Below are 23,155 nucleotides of genomic sequence, written 5' to 3' on the forward strand. Positions count from 1 at the left end.
TTAGTTGAAGGAAAAGAGAGAACCAGATAAAGAAAACGGAGAGAGAAAAAGAAGAGAGTAAAAGAAGATAAGGCGAAGAGTGAGGCAGAAAGAAAGAGAAAAGACAGAGAGAAGCGTCCATGATATGTGGTAGGGGGAATGTAATATTTATTATGTGGTTAAAATAGTTAGTTGAAGGTAGTGATATAGAGGAGAGTTATGAATATAATTTTAGCAGAGGGGTGATGTTCTGATGGTGAGATTACAGAAGGGCAGAGAGAGAGGGGGAGTGGTGGTGGTGGTGATGGTGCCATTCTCTTCAGAAAGAAACCAGTTTTCAGTTCACTTGTCATATGCAATAACTATCAATAAATCACAAGGGCAGACATTTGATAAAGCGGGACCATTCTTGCCTGAATCTGTATTTGGCCATGGTCAGCTATATGTCGCATTCTCAAGAGCTCAAAAATTATCTGATGTGTGAGTTAAAGTTATCAACACTGACAAACAAGGGAAAAGAAGAGGGAGAACTTACATGAGGAACATAGTCTGCAAAGAAGTATTGGATTGAAAGGTGTACACAAATTGGAATGTGTATTGGCTCTGAGCCATTGCCTTGACTTATAAGTTACCAACGATGTGATTTTCAGAGTATGCTATGCTACATTGAATTTCTATCCCTGTGAAATTGTGACCCCTATACTTTACATATAATTTTCTTTTTCTTTACTATGAAAATTTGTTTTTTATATACGAAATTGTGAACATGTAAAATTTAAGATGTAAGTTCTTCTCTTTATGGGGAAAATGGAAAAATAAGAGTAAATATTTATTTTATGAGTGCTGTGTATTAAGTCTATAAAATTGTGCATAAAATAAATAAAGTATATAAAATGCATTAAGTTATCATTGTATTCCAATTTCCTTCACTTTTCAATGAATTGCAGATGAGCGACTATCTTTTGATACAGACAACGCAGGCTACACTTTCAGGCTTTTGGGATAAGGTTTTCAGGAATAACCCAATAGGTTTACTATTAATTCTGTGAAATATTCACGGATCCCGCTAGTATCTATAATTGATCTTCTCATATTTCAAAGTTAATAATAAATTAGCAATAAATCTGACTGAAGATCTTATTTACATGAAGGTTAACAAAGGTGAAAGTTGGCAATGCATATAGTAATGAATTTAATGTATGAGTAGGAGTTCACCAAGGATCAGTTTTCAGCCCCCACTTGTTTATTATAATCTGCCAGGCTATGACAGGAATTCAAGACTGGCTGCCCCTAGGAGCTCCTCTGTGCTGATGACCTTGTTCTTATAGCTGAATCATTACCTGGCCTACAAAGAAAGTTCAGGAGTGGACGGAAGGTCTGGAATCTAAGAGCCTTAGAATTAATTTAGCAAAAACCAAAGCCCTAGTAAGTAGGAAAACAGACAAATCAAAAGTCCCTTCAGGCAGATGATCATGCTTGATATGTAAGAAAGGTGTTGGTAGAAGCATCATACAGTGTACACAATGCAAGCTCAGGACACATAAGAAGTGTAGCAGTCTCACAAAATAGTCTTTGTGTATGGTAAATGTGTGGGTACAATTAGCATTAAGAATGCACAGAGAAGACTTCTTCACATGCTCAAAGAGATTCTAAGAAGTAGTAGATGGTAGAGAAAGACTTATTGAGATGCAGATGAAGTAGGAGTGATGGTTAGTAGTTGGGGTCTATATATCAAGAGTAGATGATGCATGACAAATAGGATAAAAAAGAGAGGGAGAGAGATAGGTAACAATATAGATAGAGTAAAGTAAATTGTATTGAGTACAGATAGTTTGATGCAGTTTCTTAATCATAGGCTCATAGTTGGAATAGTGGGTAGTGTGATGAGGATGGTCCAATGCAGTCTCTTATACATAGGGCTAGTGAAGGAAGAAGAGGGAGCAGAGTGATAAGTATGGTGCTACATGGAACTCTTAGTCATTTGTAAGCATTACAAGAGGTAAAATGAGATGGAGACTTTGAGCGATAGATATTAAATGAAATGAGCAGATAGGTTGATGGAGGAGAAAAGTGGGCACAGGTAGTATGATTTGAGTGAACCAATGATCATTCATATAAAAGTTAGTTAGTCACACATCATCTCTGATTTGAATAAAATTAGTACCAGACTGAAATAAGATCTAAGTAAAAATTCTGGAAAGCAGTGCTCAGCACATCTGCAGTTGAAACAGAAATAAAAGCTGGAAATAATCATCTGGCAGTTAAAATATGGCTTAATGTTCTACATTATATACTCGTAGAGAATTTATATTTATATGTTTCATGAAATCTTTCTAGTACTCTAATTGCCACACCTACCATACTAGATAATTAACTCCAGATTTAGACAGGTATATAAACTAAATAATCTAGCAGTGCAAGGACTGTTTTGAATAAACATGAGCTCAAAATGGCAATATTTCAATAAGCAGTCTCCCATGTTTTCTCTATAAACTATAACCTGAAAATTATTTGATAGAAACACTGAAAATTGTACAAGCTTATAATACTTATCCTTGTGTAAATACCTTACTGCATTTCTGTCAGATTATTTTCTATATTGCAAAGTTCTATATTCTGTATTGTAAAGTTCTATATTCTATATTGTAAAGTTCACCTAGCTATCAGTTACAACAAGAACACTTTTGAAGGAATAAGTTTTTTAAATGTTCTATAATTTATTGGATTTCATGATCAATAGCAGCATTGGATACATGTTTCCAATAAGCCAATCACTGGTTCATTGCATTTTCTGACTACAGCAGCAACAAGTCAATGTCTGTAAATTGGTACAGAAGAAATATTGGAAGAGGTTTCATTCAAAGAACATTGGTTTTTCAGTTTCCCCAATATTTACATCGTTTGCCAATGTAAACCAGGAAAAGATACTCACATAGGCAAAAACACACACAGCCACACACACACACACACACACACATACACATGCACACAAACATACACACACATACACACGTATTTAAACTGTAAAGTTAGATCAAACACATTGTGGTGAATATAGAACAGCAGATTTCCACATAGCTTCTAAATACCAAATTCCACTCACAAATTGCTAATCATTTCATGACTATGGTACAAAACACTTTCCAAAGATATCTCACAGTAGGATTGAACTAGAAACTTTGTAACTGCGGAGCAAACTTTTTAATCCCACAGCCATGCAATGGGTGAGTTTCATTTTGGGGTAATGTTATTTACAATGATTAACATTTAATATATAGGATAAAATTCCATATCCACTGAATGCTGTTATGACAAAATAACAGAGTTAATTAGAGGCTGGTCTACTTCTTAAGGGTCATCAATTAAAATACACTGGAGGTGGGTATTTTGGAAGAATACTTACATTCAGACTGCTTAAATTAATGGATGTATATCAGGTTTCCTGTGAAATTCTCTGTAGAGCTCATTACTAGTTGATAAATTACTCTGGTTACATGAAATTATGCAACTGACTACACTTATTTCACATATGTGTAGAATAGATAAATATTTATTCTTATTTTTATGCTTAATGTTATAGAAACTAGAATTAAACTCTGGGGAAATGATTAGCTTAACACTTAATGTGCCATCCTTGTTTCTTTAGATTTGGTGTAATCAGGCAGTTTAAATTCAATCCATGCATTTATAGACAAACAAATATTATTTGAAATGATAGCGATGGTAATGGTGAATGTCACAGTAATAGCACAGATATATCAATACAGACATATAAAAATGTGATATTCATGTTTTATCCAATTACACTAGATTTTATTGATTTTCTTTATATTATACTGAAATCCAGTTTGTGAACATTTTAAAAGAAGCTTTCTTTATGATCAATAAATTGTAAAATATTGATTTTATTTAATTAATTATAAAGATATATATTATGGTTGAACATATAATCAATATATTACTGGCTCATATTTTATCAACATGGGTTGAGTGATGAAAGGTACAGTTTCCCTCTCTTAGTAATAGCTACACAGTGAGATATTCTACATTATACTTAATCATTTGCTTTACATAAATAATTTTTCTGTTACTTTTTGTATAAATCCAAACCTCCCTCTTTATTTTAAAAGTGCTGAAATAGTTTTACCCATTCCCAAATATCTAGGTGATTACATCTTAGCTTCTTAGTACTTGTCATTTATATTTTTTTACGTAGACATAAGGCTCTATTTGTCCTAATGGTATATGAATGAAGGAAAGTCAAGTCTATTTTATTGATTGTAACAACTGTTTGATGGACATTAAATTGTACTTGGCAGTGTAGTATAGTGTAAGTGAACATTCCATATGCACTTCTACCTTCAAAATAAACTTTGGACACATTCAATGTGACACTGCATAACAAAGCTAGTTCCTCAAATTACAGGCACAAAGTCAGGTCCTCAAATCCATCTCATAAGCTTCCACAAAGTTTCCATCTAATCAAACTCATCAAAAGCTATGGTCAGTAAGATTTGTCCATGATGCTGCACTATTAAGTTTAAAGCAAAACTTGTTAATCACTTGGATGTGTGATTATATGTAAGAGGCATAAACAAGAAACAAATTGCTTTGGTTATAAATACAAAACAAGTTTCTCACCCTGCTATCCATCTCAGAGCTCAACTCTGCTTTGTTACACTTTCATAATTCTGTGACATATTGCTGGTGGTTGAAACATCTTTTGTCCTGATTTTCTTTTACTTCATTATAGTTTCACTGAAGCTTCAACCAAGCTTGAAATAATATCACTTCTTTCTGCTTTACTGAATTAGATTATGAACTTAACTAATTGGATTGTTGATATAAAGATAACTTACATCAATAAGTTATTACATACTAATCTAAATATCACAATTCTTAATGTTGGTTAAAGTTTCGAATTCTGAAGGAGAAGAAATTCAATACCCTGAGTATTGTAATGAAGATATTCTTGCAGACTTATGTCAGTGGAGTGAAACCGACATTTTTAAAGTAATCATCATCGATGTCATCATTGTCTTTTTTGCTGCTGTCAGAGTCATCACTGTCATTATCAACATTGTTGTTTACTGTAAATACATGTGTTTCACAGAGCTCTGTCTAGAAAGTATTTTATCCCAAGAGGACTCTATAGGAAATCGTGTGCTATCAGTTATATCCCCAATGAAGGATTTATAAATATTTAAATATCCACAGCATTATCTACAGTAGGAAAGAAGATTTGTCGTTCAATATTTTATTGTGTACATATAGTTTCACCAACAACTATTGTACTTTGTTTACTAGTGGTTCACTATGGCCAACACAGTAGTAGTAGCTAGAAATACTTGCCATTGTGGGAAAAGCTGTGAATATGTGCCCAAATTTTTTCTGACATATACATTATAATAAAAGCAAATAAAAAGAAATAACATTTAAACAGACAGAATATAAGAGCACAACTTGTTAGTTTAAGAAGCACAAAATAGTTAGAAATTTTTTTTTAAATGTTGATTTAAATGACAATCATAAAAGCACTGCCAACACCAATAGCAACACTTCTTTTACTTAAATCAATGTCTGGCAGAAGTCAAGGCATGGGAGAAGTATTTTCCTGAAGAATTTCCTAAAAAATGGTAACATACTTGTTTTTTTTACCATATACCCACAAAAGCTGAGTTGTAGAGATGATGGGTGATAGGATTTATGCCCCATGGATAGGTACAGAGCATATACAGGTGTACACCTGACTTGTAAGACCAAGCACAAGGCAAGAAGGCAGGCAAAGCAGGTATGACTCATGCATGTACACAGAATGAAGACGTAGTTCATGGGAAAAGAGAAACATGGGTTACAGCCAGAAAATATTGATACAGACATTACTCTTTGGCTTGTCCTTACTATTTTGTTATAGTACATGTAGACATATCTCCTGCAGCATCATGTGATCAGGTAGGATCTGCTTGGGTACATAGAGTGTGATGACCACTGAAAATCACAAGTTTATCCAGATGTTATACATCTTTGAAGGAGTGAAAAGGAGATCAATAGGTTAGTGTTACAAGGCAGTAGAGCCAGTTGCTGCTTGTGTGAGTTAAGGTTTTTCAAGCTCACTCCTACAAAATAAATAAAAATTGTTTCTACATGGTAAAACAAATACAAAATCCTTGTTGGGGGTGCATATCTTGAATAAGTTATATTTCGATTTCTGAACAAGCTTCGTTTTCACCAATAAACACAAGTAATTTTGTTATTTAAAGGAAAATCATACTGTCTGATTTCAGGGCCTCATTTGAAGTGCTGTTAATATTTACAGGGAACTGTATTTTCACTGTGTGCATATAACTGTTCTAGCAATTCTTCTAAATTATATGTTGATCATAATGTAGCATGTGACTTGCAAAAATTCATAATTTCTTGCAATGTGTACAGCATAAGAAAATATGAAATTTGAATTGATTCCACCCAAGATTGTGAAACTTCATTAGTGTTATAATAAATGTTGTGTCATATGCTAGGCAGTCATTTTCCATTTACAGAGTAGATGTAGAAGTGTAAATCTTTCCTTGAATTTTAAAACAATAAGGTCCTTCTTCTTTGGCTGAATTAATTTTTATGGCAAATGAAGTGAAGGAAACTTCACGGTTAGAATTTTGGATATTTTCATTAAAATGGTTAGTTTCCTAGGTATTTACATAATTGAATAGTTTCAGTTTATCAACAGCTGCAGAAGAGGAAGTCACACGTTACTGTTTATGTTAACAATTTAGAGCTTCATTTTTGTTATGAAACCAGGATTTCTCTCTATTTCTCTGATGTTTTAGGGTTCATCAGCAACTTCTGCATACTGATGTCTTATCATAAGAACAACAAATTGAGTCTGACATTTTCTACTTCTTTGAACATATAGTACATTTAACAAAGGCTATTTGTTCATGCTTCCTTATCCATATTCAATTTCTTCCTTTGCATCTCACTTTCGCTTGCTGCTATTGCAAATAACCAGCTTGATATACACTGGTCATGTTTTCTCTTTATATCTGTTGACTTTCTATTTGACACATTAGATATCCATACATGTTTGTATATAGCCATATTGGCTATTGTCCACTGATTTTTATCTTAAATTTTTCTTTTGTTTTTTGTTCTTGTACATTGTTTATCAATTGTTTTTCATATTTTCATGCTTTGTGTCTGATTTTGTTCCATAGTGTATGTTATTTCAAAGTGAAATGAGAATAAAATTTATTGTGCAAAAATTTTCCTTTCCTAATAATATATTTGAACAATTATCTCAAGAGATTAGATCCATTTATTCTTCAGATTAAAAAAAAAGTAAAAACTCTCACTTTTATTCATCCAGGAAAACAGCTTTTTTCCTGAAAACTTATTTAGAAGAGAAAAGTTTTGTTGAACTAGAAGTGTAGTTCTGTAAAGTAAGAATTTGATAATAATCCTTTCTACTAAAGGCACAAGGCCTGAAATTGTTGTGGAGGGAACAAGTCGATTACATCGACTCCAGTGTCTCACTGGTACTTGATTTATCGATCTTGATAGGATGAAAGGCAAAGTCAACCTTAGCCAAATTTGAACCCAGAATGTAGCGACGGGCAAAATACCACTTAAGAATTTAATAGAAAATTGTTGAAATATAAAATGATTAATAAATGATAAGAAATTGGAATACCCCACCAAGTAAAAAGTGTTTATATTGTCAAATGTGAAAGTATTTTTCTAGAAAATGTAATTATGAAGAAATGAAAGTATTCAGTTATTACAACAAACAGTGGACAGTTGGGTACTGCCTGGATACTTCAAAATACTCTCCTTAATGAAAGCATGTTAAATCACTGTAAAATTCTGTAAAGAGAAGAAAAAAGCAAAACAAGCTCTCATCACACACATTATTTATTTGTAAACCAAAATGACCACAAAATTTTTAGTCGGGGAAGGTGTTAGTTACAGCAGTTACAACTGAATATAACCTGCAAAATTTTGAAAATGAAGAGTGTTTGTCCACTCTGGGAAAATGAAGAGTGTCTGAGTTGCATGTTATTTAACCAGAAGTAAAAACCTGACGAGACTGTTAAATGACTGGGAAACACTGTGATAATTAATAAGAAATGAACGAAGAGGACAACCATTGTCAAATGATAAATTTCTGAAATCCAAACCAACAGCTAAAGAGAGCCACTCAAAAGATGCACCCAAAGAGCGAAGATTGGGAGAACCAAGTTTGCAAATATTTAGGGGAGCAGAATGTGCCTGAAGTCATATGGTGCCCTTATTCTACCTAGGTGGTGCCTCCTTAGTGCCTTGTAGGTGGGTAACTCTTAAATGTTCTGATTACTAAATTTTCAACCTGCGTCAATACTGTATTATCTTTTTTACTTTACCCTATTGATTAGTATATGTGTGTGCATGTGTGTGTGTGTGTGTGTGTGTGTGTGTGTGTGTATGTGTATGTGCACATGCACATATGTGTGTGTAGATGTATGTAAATGCACATTCCCATATATTTTGTAACTTTCTTATATAATACATTGTGTAATATGTGACTGGAACCTTGTGGACAATCAAGAAAGTCTTCTGATTATCATCATCATCGTCATTATTATTACAATGGCACTGTAATACATGCTAGGAAAGCCATGAAAATATTTTTAATGAAAAATGGTATCCTAGGTGAACAGTTTGAGATTTTGTAGTTTTGGCAGTTTTGTAGGTAAAATTGATGAAGCTTGTTACTCTTGATTTGTGAAAAGTTAAAAGGATTTATATATTCTATTGAACAACATTTTCTTTTAAACAGTTGCTCAATAAAATTATGTAATATCTTTCAACAGATTTTACTGATTTTTTTTAATGTTATGTATTGCTACTTGTATTCCTGGTGTATATTATTAGGTAGTATTCCCTACAATAGAAACAGGTGGGAGAAAGCTTAAAATGTCAATCAGATGATTATTTCCCTATAGATTCTTTTACCATAGATTTATTGTATAGAATTTATGAGGCTTATTCAAGAACAACAACCACAACAACAAAAAGGTGGATGCAATTTCTCTAGCTTCTAAGGCAGAAATTATATTTTTATTGATAGAGATTAATAAAAGCCTTGATATTGTCACCACAAAGTAGAATTTCTGTATTACATAACTTTGATATTAACTACACCACAATAAATATTGATTGATGTTGCTATACTGTCTCCACCCACTGTAGTACTCTCATCATGATAAATATTGATTGATATGCTTTCAGTTATAGCTCTGTGAAATGCAAAAGGAATTTCATTAGATTTGTTCTCTTAAACATTAGTCCTTTTATCGTAACAAAAATCACTCTATTAGCTTATTTCAAAAGCAGTTAAGTAATTTTTGCAGAAATGATATATTTTTTATTATTATATTTAGTTATTATTTTCATACCAGTATTCCTGTTAAACAAAGTTTTTTAGTCATGATTTTATATAAGTGAGCATGGTAGGTCAGATATTAGCCTATAGTAAGTTAAATGTTTGATTCAGTACACCTTACTATTTGTGACCAAACAATCTCTTTTCCTTTGTTACAGTTTTCTACAGAAATACATAAAATAGCACATAGGTAACAGTGAAGCCAGTAATAGTACCAGACAGGGGCAATCTCCAGCATTGCTATGATCTCCCAACAGCTTTGTTTGCACCCACAATATTTAATCTAGACAGGGGGCCCTGACTATATACACACTCAGTTTGTTCTGTGTTTTTGTGATTTTACTTTTGCAGAAGTCATCTTTCTTGAAGTATTCCTGCAGTCTCACTAATTTGTCATTGCAAAGGTTTTGTGGATATGTATCATGCATAATATCTTCCTTAATTTTCTACTTTGTTTGTTCTCTCTTTTATATTGAGTAATTTTTGCATTTTTTTTTGTTCATATTAACAAAGTTGAATCAATCATTTTTCTACTGACCAGCAAGAATATTAAATTTGCTGTTACTCATCTTTTAAGTTCAATTAGTACCATCAATAAATTCACTCCTTTTAGTCTCATTTTCATGCTGTTACTCCTCTAAACTTCTCTAGCTTAGTTTTGTATAATTTATTTGCCAAAGTATCTACAAATGTCTATTTTACTGCTTAGTGTGTTATCCTATCAGTTTTACACAGATAATACTCCGCAGTGCAGTTAGTTTTTGCTTTATTATCATCTTATTAATATACAGATTAGCCATTTCTTTGTTAACCATTTGAAAGCAAATATGATTAAAATTTCCCACCTTTCTCTATACCAGCATAAACTTGTTTTACTTTTTTTCAAATTTTGTATTCCTTCCCATTATCTCTTATATTTTATAATGTATTACCATGGGTGTGTGAGGCAATGGTGTATGCCTCACTACTGATCTGGACAAGACTCTATTCTGAGAGCAAAAATTTGGGTGAACAGCAAATCCTGAGATTAGAAGAAATCTATTTTTCTAAAGCCAAACATGGTGATAATTTTGACAGTACCTTCACTCAAAACTACACTCACACTCCAAGGAAGGTTTAGACACAATAAAGGTGATGAAACGAGGAGTGATCAGTGGAATGGGGATGCCTAGGTGGAGGTGGCATATGCCCAACCAGTTCCAAGGTCAGAGGCCATTATAGTAGCAGGTGAAAGGGCAGAGAGGGTAACAACATGCCTGTGGACTTAAGGCTGAAGCATGTTTGATTTCATCTGTCAAGTGGCCTTTTGTTGATGTGATCTATATATTATATATATACAATTATATATATATAATATATATATAATTATATAATATAATCATATAATTATATTAATTAATTATATAATTGAATTAATTATATAATTAATTCAAATATGAATTAATTATATAAATTGTAAAATACGGTAAATATGAATTAATTACGTTACATGCCAGACAGCAGTTTTGCTACAATATATTACATTTCTGCATTTAAACTGGGATTGTCTGTAAGTAAATTGCTCAGTAGTTCTAGTAGTTTCTAATTTTTGATTTATTTATAATTTACACAAATTATTTTATATTAATTTTAGTCAATTTTTAGTTTTAGATTTAAACATGGACAAATTTTTATTGAGACCTCAGAAAAATGAGAAAGAGAATCATAGCAAACAAGATGAACACCAGAATAAAAAGTTCACCGCTTCAAAACGAAAATATAATGAAAATTACATCCAATATGGTTTCATATTATTGGAAAAAAAAAACAACTCGGTTCCTTTTCGTATGATTTGTTTAACAACATTCTCAAATGAAGCGATGGTTCCCAGTAAATTTCAGCGTCAGTTAATAAGAAATCGTCTGCAACAAAAGGACAAACCAAAAGAATACTTTGAGATGCTAAAAAATGATTTAAAAATTCAATCAAAAAGGATGAAAAAATTTCACTCAATTCCTGAGAAAGCTCAAATCGCTAGTTACAAGATTGCCCAGCTTTTAGTGAAGAAGGAAAAAAACCACATTCTGATGCCGAAAACATTATTTACCAGCCTTGGAGATCGCCATTGGCACAATGATTATTGATAAAACTGTCAAACAAATTAAGACCATTCCTTTGTTTGCTCACAAGACTGCACATAAAATTCAAGACATTTTGCAAGACATTGATGATCAGTTCTGCAACCATTTCACTGAAGCAAGAAATGAACTCGAAAACTTGTGGACCTTACAAATCAATGAAAGTAGACATCAGCTACAAAGCTCAACTAATTTCATTTCTGCGAATCATCAGAGCTGGTAAAATCATAAGTTTGTTTTTCTTTTGTTGTGAATTGAAGGAAAGAACGACAGGAGTAGATGTCTTTGACCTGGTAAACCAAAACGTCATATTGAGAGGGATGCAGTGGCAAACTTGTATTAACGTTTGCACTAATGGTGCTCCATCCATGCAGAGTCAAAGAAAAAGCTTTGTGGCTCTTGCATTACAAAAATTTCACAAGTTAAAATTGTACATTGCATGATTCACCATGAAGTTTTGGTGTCAAAATCTCTACCTGATGGTCTCCTGAAGTGGATGGACAACATTGTTAAAGTGGTGAATTACATAAAGTCGCATTCCCTATTGCGCAGAGTTTTTGCAGCCCTATGTGAAACTATGGATTCTGATTTTAAGTGTATACTGCTTCATACAGAAGTGTGTTGGCTATCAAAAGGAAAAGTGCTCTCTCGATTTATTAACAATGATAATTGGTGGCTGGATCTTTTTGAAAAGTTGAACGTTTCAAATTTGTCTCTGCAAAAAGTGAACGAAAATATTATTACAATTACAGGCAAATTAAAGTTTTTCACCAGCAAGTTAGAACTGTGGCTCAGGAAAGTTAAAAACTCACAGCTTGATTGCTTTCCAGGCGTAGAGACTTTTCCAAACAAATTGAAAATTTTGTCAGAAGTGCAGAAGACAGTAGAAAAACTCTCTGTCATTTTCTAAGTATTTTTCATCATTTGCTTATCAAATATATGAGTGGGTCATCAATCCTTTTACAAGATTCGACCTGCCATTTTAATTAACAGAAGAAAATTTGATAAACTCAAAAAATTATCCTATGCACAAAGCCTCATTTTCTGTGCTAGAATTGTCAGAATTTTGGATTTCGCTTTGGAACCACTATCTTCGATTAGCTATTACAACCATTAAATCTCTATTGCCTTTTGGACCATCGTATCTTTGTGAATTAGGTATCTCTGCAATTATGGAAATGAAGTAAAAGAATGGGAACAATTACAGATGGTAGATGAGGAGTTACACATATTTATTTAGTTTAGACCCACGTTTTGACAAAATTCCTTCTCAAAATCAGTTGCATCCTCTTCACTTTATTATTGTATCATATTACCTATATGTATTATGTGTTTATAAAACAATGTTATTTTATTGTTACTATAATAAGAATCTATTTATTTTTATTCATACTAATAAAGTATATTCAATTTTGTTAAGATTTTTGTTTGGTGTGCTGCAAAATAAATTCTCCTCACCCACTGTGTCGTAAGGTAAAAAATGTTTTGCAGACACTGCTATAGAGTGTAGGGCATAGGGTTGTTGTGTTGTCTGTGAATATATGGGGAATAGTTGCAATGAAACAGACGTCAGGTGACTGAATAGATTCAGAGACAATTGTAGTTGGGTTAGTTTAGAATTGGAGGTGAGAAATAGATCAATGGTGTTTAGGGTAACTGAGAAATAATCTGAGATTTGTGTTAGGGGTTAAGATGAGTTGGTAAAGAGAGTTGAGAATTCCAATGAATCAGCTTCAGCATCGACTAAAATAAGTAATGTCTGTAATATGTTGGGACCATTTCTCCTGAATAAAAATTAGCTATATGTTTACGTCAAAAATTAACATTTTTCGAATATCATCCCTTTGCTGGGTTCGGCTGTTCTACATTGATAAGAGGCAATACCTCGAAACTAGTCTGTAGATGCCAGACCAGCAAGGGGAAGCAGCTGACCTTCCCTGTTCGAAGGTTATAATGGACACAGATTCATGTGTCACATAGCTAGCTAGAGGCGATGGCCTCTTGGAGCTAATCAATGGCAGCATTCGTCTTATTTTTAGGACTGCCATGTTGGCTTGGCGATAACTATTAATATCCCTGAAAACATTATTTATTTAAGGTTATTGCAATCATTGCTGTTGCTTATCTACAATCAGCTCTTATGAAACAGATACAATCAAAGACTAAAGACATTCAAAAAGTGATTATTCCATCATATTTTTATGTTGATGTCATAGTCCAATGTGTCCATCCATTTTTAAGATGGTAGGGCGTTATTGAAGGAAGATTTGACTGCCTTTTTCTCAAAGAAAAATATGAAAAATAAAAATTCTGTCAAACAGTTGACTCAAAGCAGTGGCTTCTCGGCTAATAGTCTCATATCTAACAACTGTGCTACCTACGTTATTGCTGTTGCTGCTGCTATTCTTCATATTTAATGGCTTTAATCAGTTGTTTCTCATTAACTAAATTATAGTCCTTTTATAGTAAACAGCTGTACTCTGACTGAATTATCTTTTGGCAAAGCAGTCAAGGCTTTGGATCTGAATTTTAATTGGAATCAAGAAGTTTTAAAGAAGATAGTTTATTCATTCACAAACATATTCTTTTTATTTATTTATCAATATTCCGTTTTTGAAAATTCTTATTTTCTTCATTAAATGCAGTATGCTATGGCTATTATGTTCAAGACATTTAGTGTGGTTCTGTTCAATAATCAAACCTTTAATGAGGGTGCTGGTGATGATTGTTATTAATTCGTTAATGTATGATAATCGAAGAGAATATCATCAAAGGAATGTTATCGACTATATGACCAGAATGAAGAGCAGGATAGCAATGTTTTATATTGACATCACAGTCATTCAATACTCCTTGTCTATAGCACTAAAATTCCACAGCTTCGTGATATTCAGTCACATATTTCATTTTGGCTTTAGTGTTTTTTGTTTTCTCATTTGCCATTCAAACATTTACATACATGTTTAGATAGACACACACTTTACAGGTTTGTGTCTATCTAAACAAATGTGTGGATGTTTAAGTGTGCGCTCATGTATCTGTCTTGTGTGTGTATATATGTATATAAATGTATGTATATATGCATATACGTGTAGATATATATACGTTTATAAATATGTGTGTATGTATGTGTCTATCTATCTATCTATCTGTCTTGTCCTATGTAAGTTTACAATCTTATTATTTGATGTAACACCGTACACCCTCCTTTTTGTTCCCAATCACTGGTATCCCACCCAATATTTGGTGCATCATCTCTCTTTCTCTCTCTTTTCCTCTCCCTCGTTTTTCATCCATCTTTCTTTCTAAATTTCTATCTCTCTACTCTCTTTTTCAAGTTCTATAAGACATCATTTCCCATTAGTGCTACTTATACACATCTTGTCTCAATGTTGTCTCATAGCAATAAGGCCTTTATTTGTATGTGTTGTTTCCTGTTATGTCTTGTCTTATTCTGCTGTCATTTATCATTTATTTTTATCACCATCCTCCATGTTTGCTCATTTGTTTGGAACAGGCTTTTGCTGTTGATGATACCAAAGTGAACAATCTTATGATTAAAGGTGTGAAATTGTTATATTTCGATGATAACTGATGAGGGAAGAGCATGTCATTGTCATGTGTGTGATTTTCTCCATACATTCCTTTGTCGAGCTTTTGTGGAATTTTTTAATCTTATATATATAAATAAATATATATATATACACATCGATATATACATATTATAAACAGGGTGCATAAGGTATTTGGGGACATACATTTTTTGGGTCATGGCTGCATTTTTTGCTAACTCTGTATAATCATTGTTTCAGAAAATAATAATGGCAGACCTTCAGCTTACTCAATAAATGAAGCAGCATGCTGTTATTGTGGTTATAAAGGCTGAGCATAGTGATTTAGAAATATTTAGATTTTTAAAAGTTGCCAGATCTTTCATCTACAACATTTGTAAGGAGCTAGAGAATGAAGATGGAAACATATCACCAGTATTAAAACATAAAAAGCATTCTAAATGCTCAGCAATCATCAGGACACCTGAATTAAGCAAGTTCAACAGACCATTGATTACGATCCCAGAAAGTCCATGAGGTCAATTGCAAAAGATCTCCATGTGTTAGAAATGTTGTCTTATATGGTGAGGAAAGGTCAATTTGTCAGAAAAAGCAAAAGAAAACCACTGCGTCAGATCTAAAAGCCTCGTAAACAAACTGAAAAATCCAGCAGAAGATTTGATTTGGTTTTTCTCAAACGAGAAAGACTTTGCCCAAGATCAAAAATTTAACAGAAGAAATGAGAAGATGGTTATGTGCAGTCCCTTCTGAAGTTCCAAGTGTTATGCATACAAAATTTCTTGCAACTGTCATGGTTTTAGGGGTTGTCAGCAACGAAGGACATGTCATGCCTCTTTCCACAAGGCCTTAGAGTTAACTCTGCCGCCTACATTGTGGTCCTGGAAATAATTGTTAAGCCCTGCATAGACAGTGTATACAATGGAAGGCCATATGTGTTTCAGTAAGACTCTGCACTATCTCACATGGATCTAGTAACACAGGAATAGATGGTTGAAAATTTTCACGATCACATAACCCCTAACATTTGGCCTCCTAATTCCCCTGATCTCAATCCATTGTACTATTAGACATGGAGCGTTGTTGAGAGGGATGTCAATGAACATGCCTGAACCAGGATCACTTGATTCGAACATGTAGATGATTTAGATTTCATATAGAAGCAGTTTGCTGAAGCTGAAGGTGGCTTTATTGAATAACATTATAAAAAAGGTTTATTTTTATCCTCATAGCATGTTTTGATAAATAAAGTTATTATCTGTTATTATATATCTGTTTTTTTTTTATGAACATAAATCTGACTTCAAATATCTTATGCACCATGTACATATATATACATATTATATATAGATATTATGTACATATATGTATGTATATATATATCAATTTCTTTTCTCCGTGTTTTTCTCCTTGTCTCCGTATTCCTTCTGTTGAAGAGCGTAGCTCGAAACGTCAAAGACTTTCCGTATTCCCGAGCATCATACTAATACATCCTTTTGTTATTTGCACCACCTGTCCTCGTCTGTTGTTGTTTTTTCATACATTCTCCCATATATATATATATATATATATATATATATATATATATATATATATATATATATATATATATAATTTATTTTCAAGTGATGAAATTTTCTCTATATATAAGACAAAAGATAGACTGCTAAAAAAAATCCCCCTCAAATAGTATAATTACATGTATCTCAATTAGAATATTGGATCATTCAGCCAATGAAGATATTTTCAATGCCCATGCAGGTTACTACAACCAGGGCCTCAAAATAAGCTACTTCTTGGATAAAATCTGCTACATGCACAATAGTATCTTCAAGAATAAAACAGCACACCTCTTCCCAGGTTATATGACTATGGTTATATGACTATGACCCCCTCTCCTTACCAGTTAAACAACACTGCAAGAAGACTGCTCTCAAATTGCAGACACCGGCACCATTGACATCCTCAGTCCAATGGTAGCTCTAAATCCCCGCCTATTAATCAGCCCACTATAAACACAACGGTAAAAAACCTACCTTCAGGAAACGTGAAATCTTATGGTTCACTCCACCCTTCTCCCTTAAGGTCAGATCCCTACCAAAACTTTTTTTATACTTTAAAATCTTTCTGCTACAGCTCAAGTATTCTATTTTCAATAAATCTTCAATAAAAATATCTTACTCTACCACACTTAACCTCGGATCTATCATAACTGCTATCAATATTTGCAAACTCAGAGGCAAGTTGATTGAACATATAATATAAATCCTTATACAGCATCCTGAATGTATCCTGACAATAATAGTAAAACAACCACTAGCAACTCTCCTACGCTAAGTAATTCTAAAAGGATAACAGTATCTCACAACCTAGATTACTAAATAATGAATACCAGTTCCAACGGAGTCATCAAGTCCACATAAACTCCAACTTAGACCCACCCTTTCCGGCGACATATCAGCCTAGACTAACCTCACTAAGGTGAGACTCTAACTATCATACAAACAAAAATTCCTGCAATTGTTGTACATCCAATTTAAGTTCACTTGAAGGATTTTGCTTACACAAAAAGATGATATACAAATGCACTGTTGACAACCTGAAACCACCAAACAATGATATATGTTGGGAGCACAGCAGATTTTAAGCGTAGATATCGTGCACATATTCATTCTTTTACTAATCCTAAAACCAGATTTTCTACTTCGTTAGCTAAGTATATCCATAGTCTCAAAATGCAAAATATTCAGTATAAATTATCTTGGGCAATTGTAACGGAAGCACCCTCTTACAATTCATATACATGTAGATATAACCTTTGTATTAGGGAATCCTTAACTATTCTGTGTATGCACAATTCTTCAATGCTAAATAGGTTTACTGATGTCATCTTCTCCTGTAGACAGGTATTATTTGACCTTTAGATATTTGATTAACTTTTCATACCTACACAATAAATTATTCCATTAAATCTGAAATGTAAAAACTTGGTTTATGTCATCTCCTCCAACCTTCCACCTCTAACATTATTAATAGCTTGATCTTAATAATTGTATATTTTCCCATCCTACTATTGTATAATTAAAAAATGAGAAAAAGTTATATACCTAACACCCACCCACCATAATAATAAGTATATCTCTTTATAAAGGTTGTCAGCATCGAATTCCACCATAGTGCATGACAAATGTAGCCTTACCAGTTGGAAAATTCCCCGAAGAAGGAGGCAGTGATATTAGATTAATGGAACTTAAATTCTATTACATCTTTGCATCACTATGCTCCCAGAAAGTGCCATCAGATTTTAACGAACTATAAACATCTATATGGATTTACAATATTCTCTGCAATCCACCCATTCTGTGTATAGGATTTTAATACTGTTTTTATTGTAAGTAGGACTATATATTGCATGTACTTAATATATTCTTAGCATATTTATATATTTATATCTATATATTTTAAATATATTTTTGATATATTTTTAAGCGTATTTACATATTTATATATATGTATTATATATATATATATTTAGAACAAGCGTATTTATATAGTTATATATATATTATTTATATATTTTTAGAACATGATTTTGTGCGCATAATAATTTTGCAACTGAGTATATTTTAGTAACCTACTTTTGTCTCTCAACATTATATATATATATCCACGGTGGTGCATCAGCATGGCCGCAGCTCTAAGCTGAAACTTAAAAAAAAAAAAAATAAAAAAAAAAAATAAATAAAAAAAAAAAAATAAATAAATAAATAAAAAATAAATAAATGGAGTTAAACGCAGGTGTTATTCAAATTCTTTTCCGACACATGTTTCGAAGATATCATTGGTATTATCCCATCCTTAAGACTTATCTATCTGGATAAAAGGAGCTAAAATACAAGATGAATCAGCCAAAGAAAGAAGCAAATCTGACTGCCCATACAACAAAAAGGATAAAAAGAGTCAGCACACACGAATGTATAAATTCCACTTGAAAGGTATCTGCTGGCATGGAGATGGAGGTGCAAGCTACCGTTTTGCACACCTAAGACCCTGCCGGACCAACATGAAACAGGGTGGAAACCACCTGCCAGTAGGAAAGGACCACATACCACCTGTCCCAAAATGAAAATATCCAGATGTAGTAAGCGCTACAAACCAGTCCTATCAACATGTTGTTGAAAGGGCAGCTGCTGAACAAATATCTTTTCTGTGCATGGCACAAAAGATTGCACAACAATTGACCTGGCTACATCAATCTCACAGATGGGACTATCCCCAATACACAAGACCAACACAGCAAATGTACCCAAAGTGGACACCATCGATAACAACACAGATATGACATCGGTGCTCTTACTGAACATCAGAGGACTGTTAGCACTTAGTAACAGGACAAAAATTCCTTTCCTGAGAAACCTTGTTGCATGGAATCAAGCCTTTTGCATAGTACTTACGGAAACACACCTGAAACCAGATATTGCAAATGCAGAAATACACATACCACAGTATGTTGTATTACGGACTGACAGGAAAGAAAGGAGTCATGATGGAGTTGCTATGCACATTCATGAAGACCTCACACCCCAGGTCCTTTTGTCACACTCAAATTCAGTATGTAACACTAATTGTACATATAAGACAACTCGATGTAATTATATGTACTACATATCACCCTCCAGATGCTCCGAATCATGCAGACAAGTTTGAAGACCGCCTTACAAAAATAAAAGAAGTTTTAGTTAGATTAGAACGACACATAAGTGTACTTCTTATGGGAGACTTCAATCTGCCCAATGTCAGATGGCCTGAAGGCCTTTCTCTCCTAGGAATGGCACAATGCAAACAAGAACAGGTGAAGTCCCTCCTGAACCTCGCTAACACTTTGTACATAGAACAAATAGTACTCCAACCAACCAGGGCAGGTAACATACTGAATCTCTGCTTCACAAATAATATGGATCTCAACCATAATGTAAAAGTGACACTGATGCTACTCTTGGATCACAACATGGTAGAGCTGACCATTTACAGACCAAAAGAAACCATGGACATGCAGCCTACAAGAAACTCTCAAAATTTTTCCTGCTTGAACTTCCATAAGGCAAACTGGAAACAAATTGAGAAAGAAATCCTCAAACAAAACTGGCCTAAATGTCTCTCCTCACTGGACATCGACATGAAACTTCAACAATTCATGGCTGTAATGCAAGCCATATGCTACAAATGTGTCCTGGAGAGAAAGACCACTGTACACAAGAACAAAATCCCCAGGGAGAGGAAACTTTTTATGAGACTGCATACAAAAGTTTCAGATCGCCTAAACAAACAAATTGAAAGCAGTGAAAAATCCCACCTGAAAATACTACTGGAGGCCAAAAAAAATATGCAACTCTCCCATGATAAAGAAAGAGAAAACAAAGGAGCCTTGGATATAGACAATATAAAATCTAACCCCAGAGCCTTCTACAAGTTTGCGAAAGAAAAAAGGCTCAGTGCACTGCAGGTTAGGGCCACTCTTCATAAAAGATGATTCACTCACAGGAAACTGGATGTGAATAAGTGAAATACTAAATGAGCAATTCAAAAGTGTTTTCACTCCACCCCTAGGACAATTGCAAGTCAGCTATCCAGCTGACATTTTTACTAGTACAGATATAAAAACAGAAGCAGTGATGATTGATTACACCAATATAAAAGAAGACGATGTAATAAGGGCTATAGATGAATTGAACCCGAACTCAGCTACTTTAAATGTAATCGAACCATGGTAATGAGCTTCCAAAAAGGCCATAGGTGTGTTTGAATTGATATCGTGAAACTCTTTTAGCTAATGGACTCTAACCTACCATGGTTTTAAGAATTGAACTTTTGGAAACATTCTTGTGTGAGGGGAGTAAAAAAACTTTTTAAAAATATTTTTAGTCAATTGATATTTTATTTTATCTTAGTTTATTTAGTTTCTTTTTTAGTAGCATGACACGCTTTAGAATTTTTATGAATTTTTAGTCATTTATATTTATCTTTTGATAGGCTTCTGTATATATTGTATTTTATTCGCATATATATTTTTACCTTCTGTGTTTTTATGTATATGTATAGTTTTATGCATTTTTTTATATGTTTAAGAACCATGGTAATATTTATATGTGATCAAATGTTTGAGGTATGGTGTTATATATAAAGTCGTTGACTCAAATTTGATGTTTGTTCTATGATTAATGTTTCTGGCATTCACCATGATAGATCGCTAGCCACTAAACCTTTTCATTTCCTCTCCCTGTTTATTTCTGTGTTCCTTTCTGTCGAAGAGCGTAGGCTCGAATCATAAAAGACTTTCTCACTTCCCGAGCATTAAACTAATACATCTGTTTGTAAATTCTCACTATATATATATATGCTCTTTACTCTTTTACTTGTTTCAGTTATTTGACTGTGGCCAATCTGGAGCACCGACTTTAGTCGAGCAAATCAACCCTAGGACTTATTCTTTGTAAACCTAGTACTTATTCTATCGGTCTCTATTGCCGAACTGCTAAGTTACGGGGACATAAACACACCAACATTGGTTGTCAAGCGATGTTGGGAGACAAACATAGACACACAAACATACACACACACACACACACTCACACACACACACACACACACATATATATATATATATATATATATATATATATATATATATATATATATATATATATATATATATGTACATATATACGACGGGCTTCTACCAAATCCACTCACAAGGCTTTGGTCGGCTCGAGGCTATAGTAGAAGACACTTGCCCAAGGTGCCATGCAGTGGGACTGAACCCAGAACCATGTGGTTCATAAGCAAGCTACTTACCACACAACCACTCCTACACCTATATATATATTAAGGCTTGGCTGCTCTGCATTGACAAGGGGCAACACCCTGAAACTAGTCTGCAGATGCCAAACCAGCAGGGGGACACTGCTGACCTCCCCTGTTCGAAGGTTATAAAGGACACAGGTTTCGTGTGTCACATAGCTAGCTAGAGGCGATGGCTTCTTGGAGCTAATTCACGGCAGCTTTCGTCCTAATTTTGGGACTGCCATGTTGGCTTGGCGATAACTATTAATTTCCAGTACCGCTGCCGTAGTCTCCTTTAGAGAGACTTAGAAATATTAATAACTCTCTCTCTCTCTCTCTCTCTCTATATATATATATATATATATATATATATATATATATATATATACAGAAAGGGAGGGGCGATAAATAATGACTTTTTTCCTTTTTTTGGAGCTTTTGTTAATTTAGATATAGAGAATGCATGTATACTTATCTTACCTTATCTCAGGTTTTTTTTTAAATTGCATGTAGTGGTGGATCTTAGGAATTCTTCTCTACTTTCCCGTAAGTAGATGTATAGATAAATTAAGAAATGGAGTTAAACACAGACATTATTCAAATCTTTATACTTCCAACATATGTTTCAAAGAAAACATTGGTATTATTCCTGAGGGAATAAAATGATGTAAAACAATGTAATCATCTCGCCGAGGAAAAAAGAGAAACAAAGCACATCAATACGCCATTTTATCTGAATGTGATTACCGTGTATATGATGAAGGGAATGCTGCTGGAAAGTTATTTAAAAAAAAAACATTAATAAATTTAACGTCAAAGGTAATTTAGAGAAAGAAAAGGAGGAGAAAGAAAGAAATTAACAGAAAATTAAGAGTGGAGAAATATAGTGTGATAGCTGAGTAGAAATAAAGCTTAAAGGCGTGTAAATAGATATATGTAGTGGAAATGAAATGTAAGAAGACAGTCAAAAGTAAAATTATATGGATTGGTAGCAATTGCATTTAGGAACTAAAGGTATGTTTTTACCAATGTTTGCAACGATAAGCACATTCTGTAAATGAGTTTACAAGAGAATTCTCCGAGAACAGAATGAGATACTGTTCTTCAGTACAGAATGGACAAAAGGATTTACCCTTATCATATGGAAATGATCTAGATTGAATATTCCATTCCAAACCAAATTGTTTATTATGTTCCTTTAGAGACTGAATTAATTTCCTAATCCCAGTATT

General features: G+C 33.4%; 2 protein-coding genes across 2 annotated transcripts; both read left to right on the plus strand.

The window, feature by feature from the left end:
* Window positions 1–11,055: 11,055 nt before the first annotated feature.
* LOC106867951 (protein ZBED11-like) lies at window positions 11,056–11,520 on the plus strand. The gene has a single exon (XM_014913029.1). The coding sequence runs from the start codon at window positions 11,056–11,058 to the stop codon at window positions 11,518–11,520; it is 465 nt and encodes a 154-aa protein (XP_014768515.1).
* A 433-nt stretch (window positions 11,521–11,953) lies between these two features.
* On the plus strand, window positions 11,954–16,966 carry LOC106867952 (zinc finger BED domain-containing protein 5-like). Its single transcript, XM_052974260.1, has 4 exons — window positions 11,954–12,397; window positions 13,613–13,693; window positions 15,032–15,077; window positions 16,815–16,966. Exons 1-4 carry the CDS (start codon window positions 11,954–11,956, stop codon window positions 16,964–16,966), a joined length of 723 nt encoding a protein of 240 aa, XP_052830220.1.
* Window positions 16,967–23,155: the final 6,189 nt, after the last annotated feature.

Source organism: Octopus bimaculoides, chromosome 18, assembly GCF_046866305.1.
Source record: "Octopus bimaculoides isolate indiv1 chromosome 18, ASM4686630v1, whole genome shotgun sequence".
NCBI lineage: Eukaryota > Metazoa > Mollusca > Cephalopoda > Octopoda > Octopodidae > Octopus > Octopus bimaculoides.

Bases quoted from the DNA above. Each gene is read 5' to 3' on its own strand.
- LOC106867951 (XM_014913029.1), top strand. From the start codon at position 11,056: ATGGACAAATTTTTATTGAGACCTCAGAAAAATGAGAAAGAGAATCAT.
- LOC106867952 (XM_052974260.1), top strand. From the start codon at position 11,954: ATGATTCACCATGAAGTTTTGGTGTCAAAATCTCTACCTGATGGTCTC. The intron at 13,694-15,031 runs GTGATTATTCCA...TGTTTGGAACAG, and splicing joins AGACTAAAGACATTCAAAAA to GCTTTTGCTGTTGATGATAC. The intron at 15,078-16,814 runs GTGTGAAATTGT...TGGATCATTCAG, and splicing joins GAACAATCTTATGATTAAAG to CCAATGAAGATATTTTCAAT.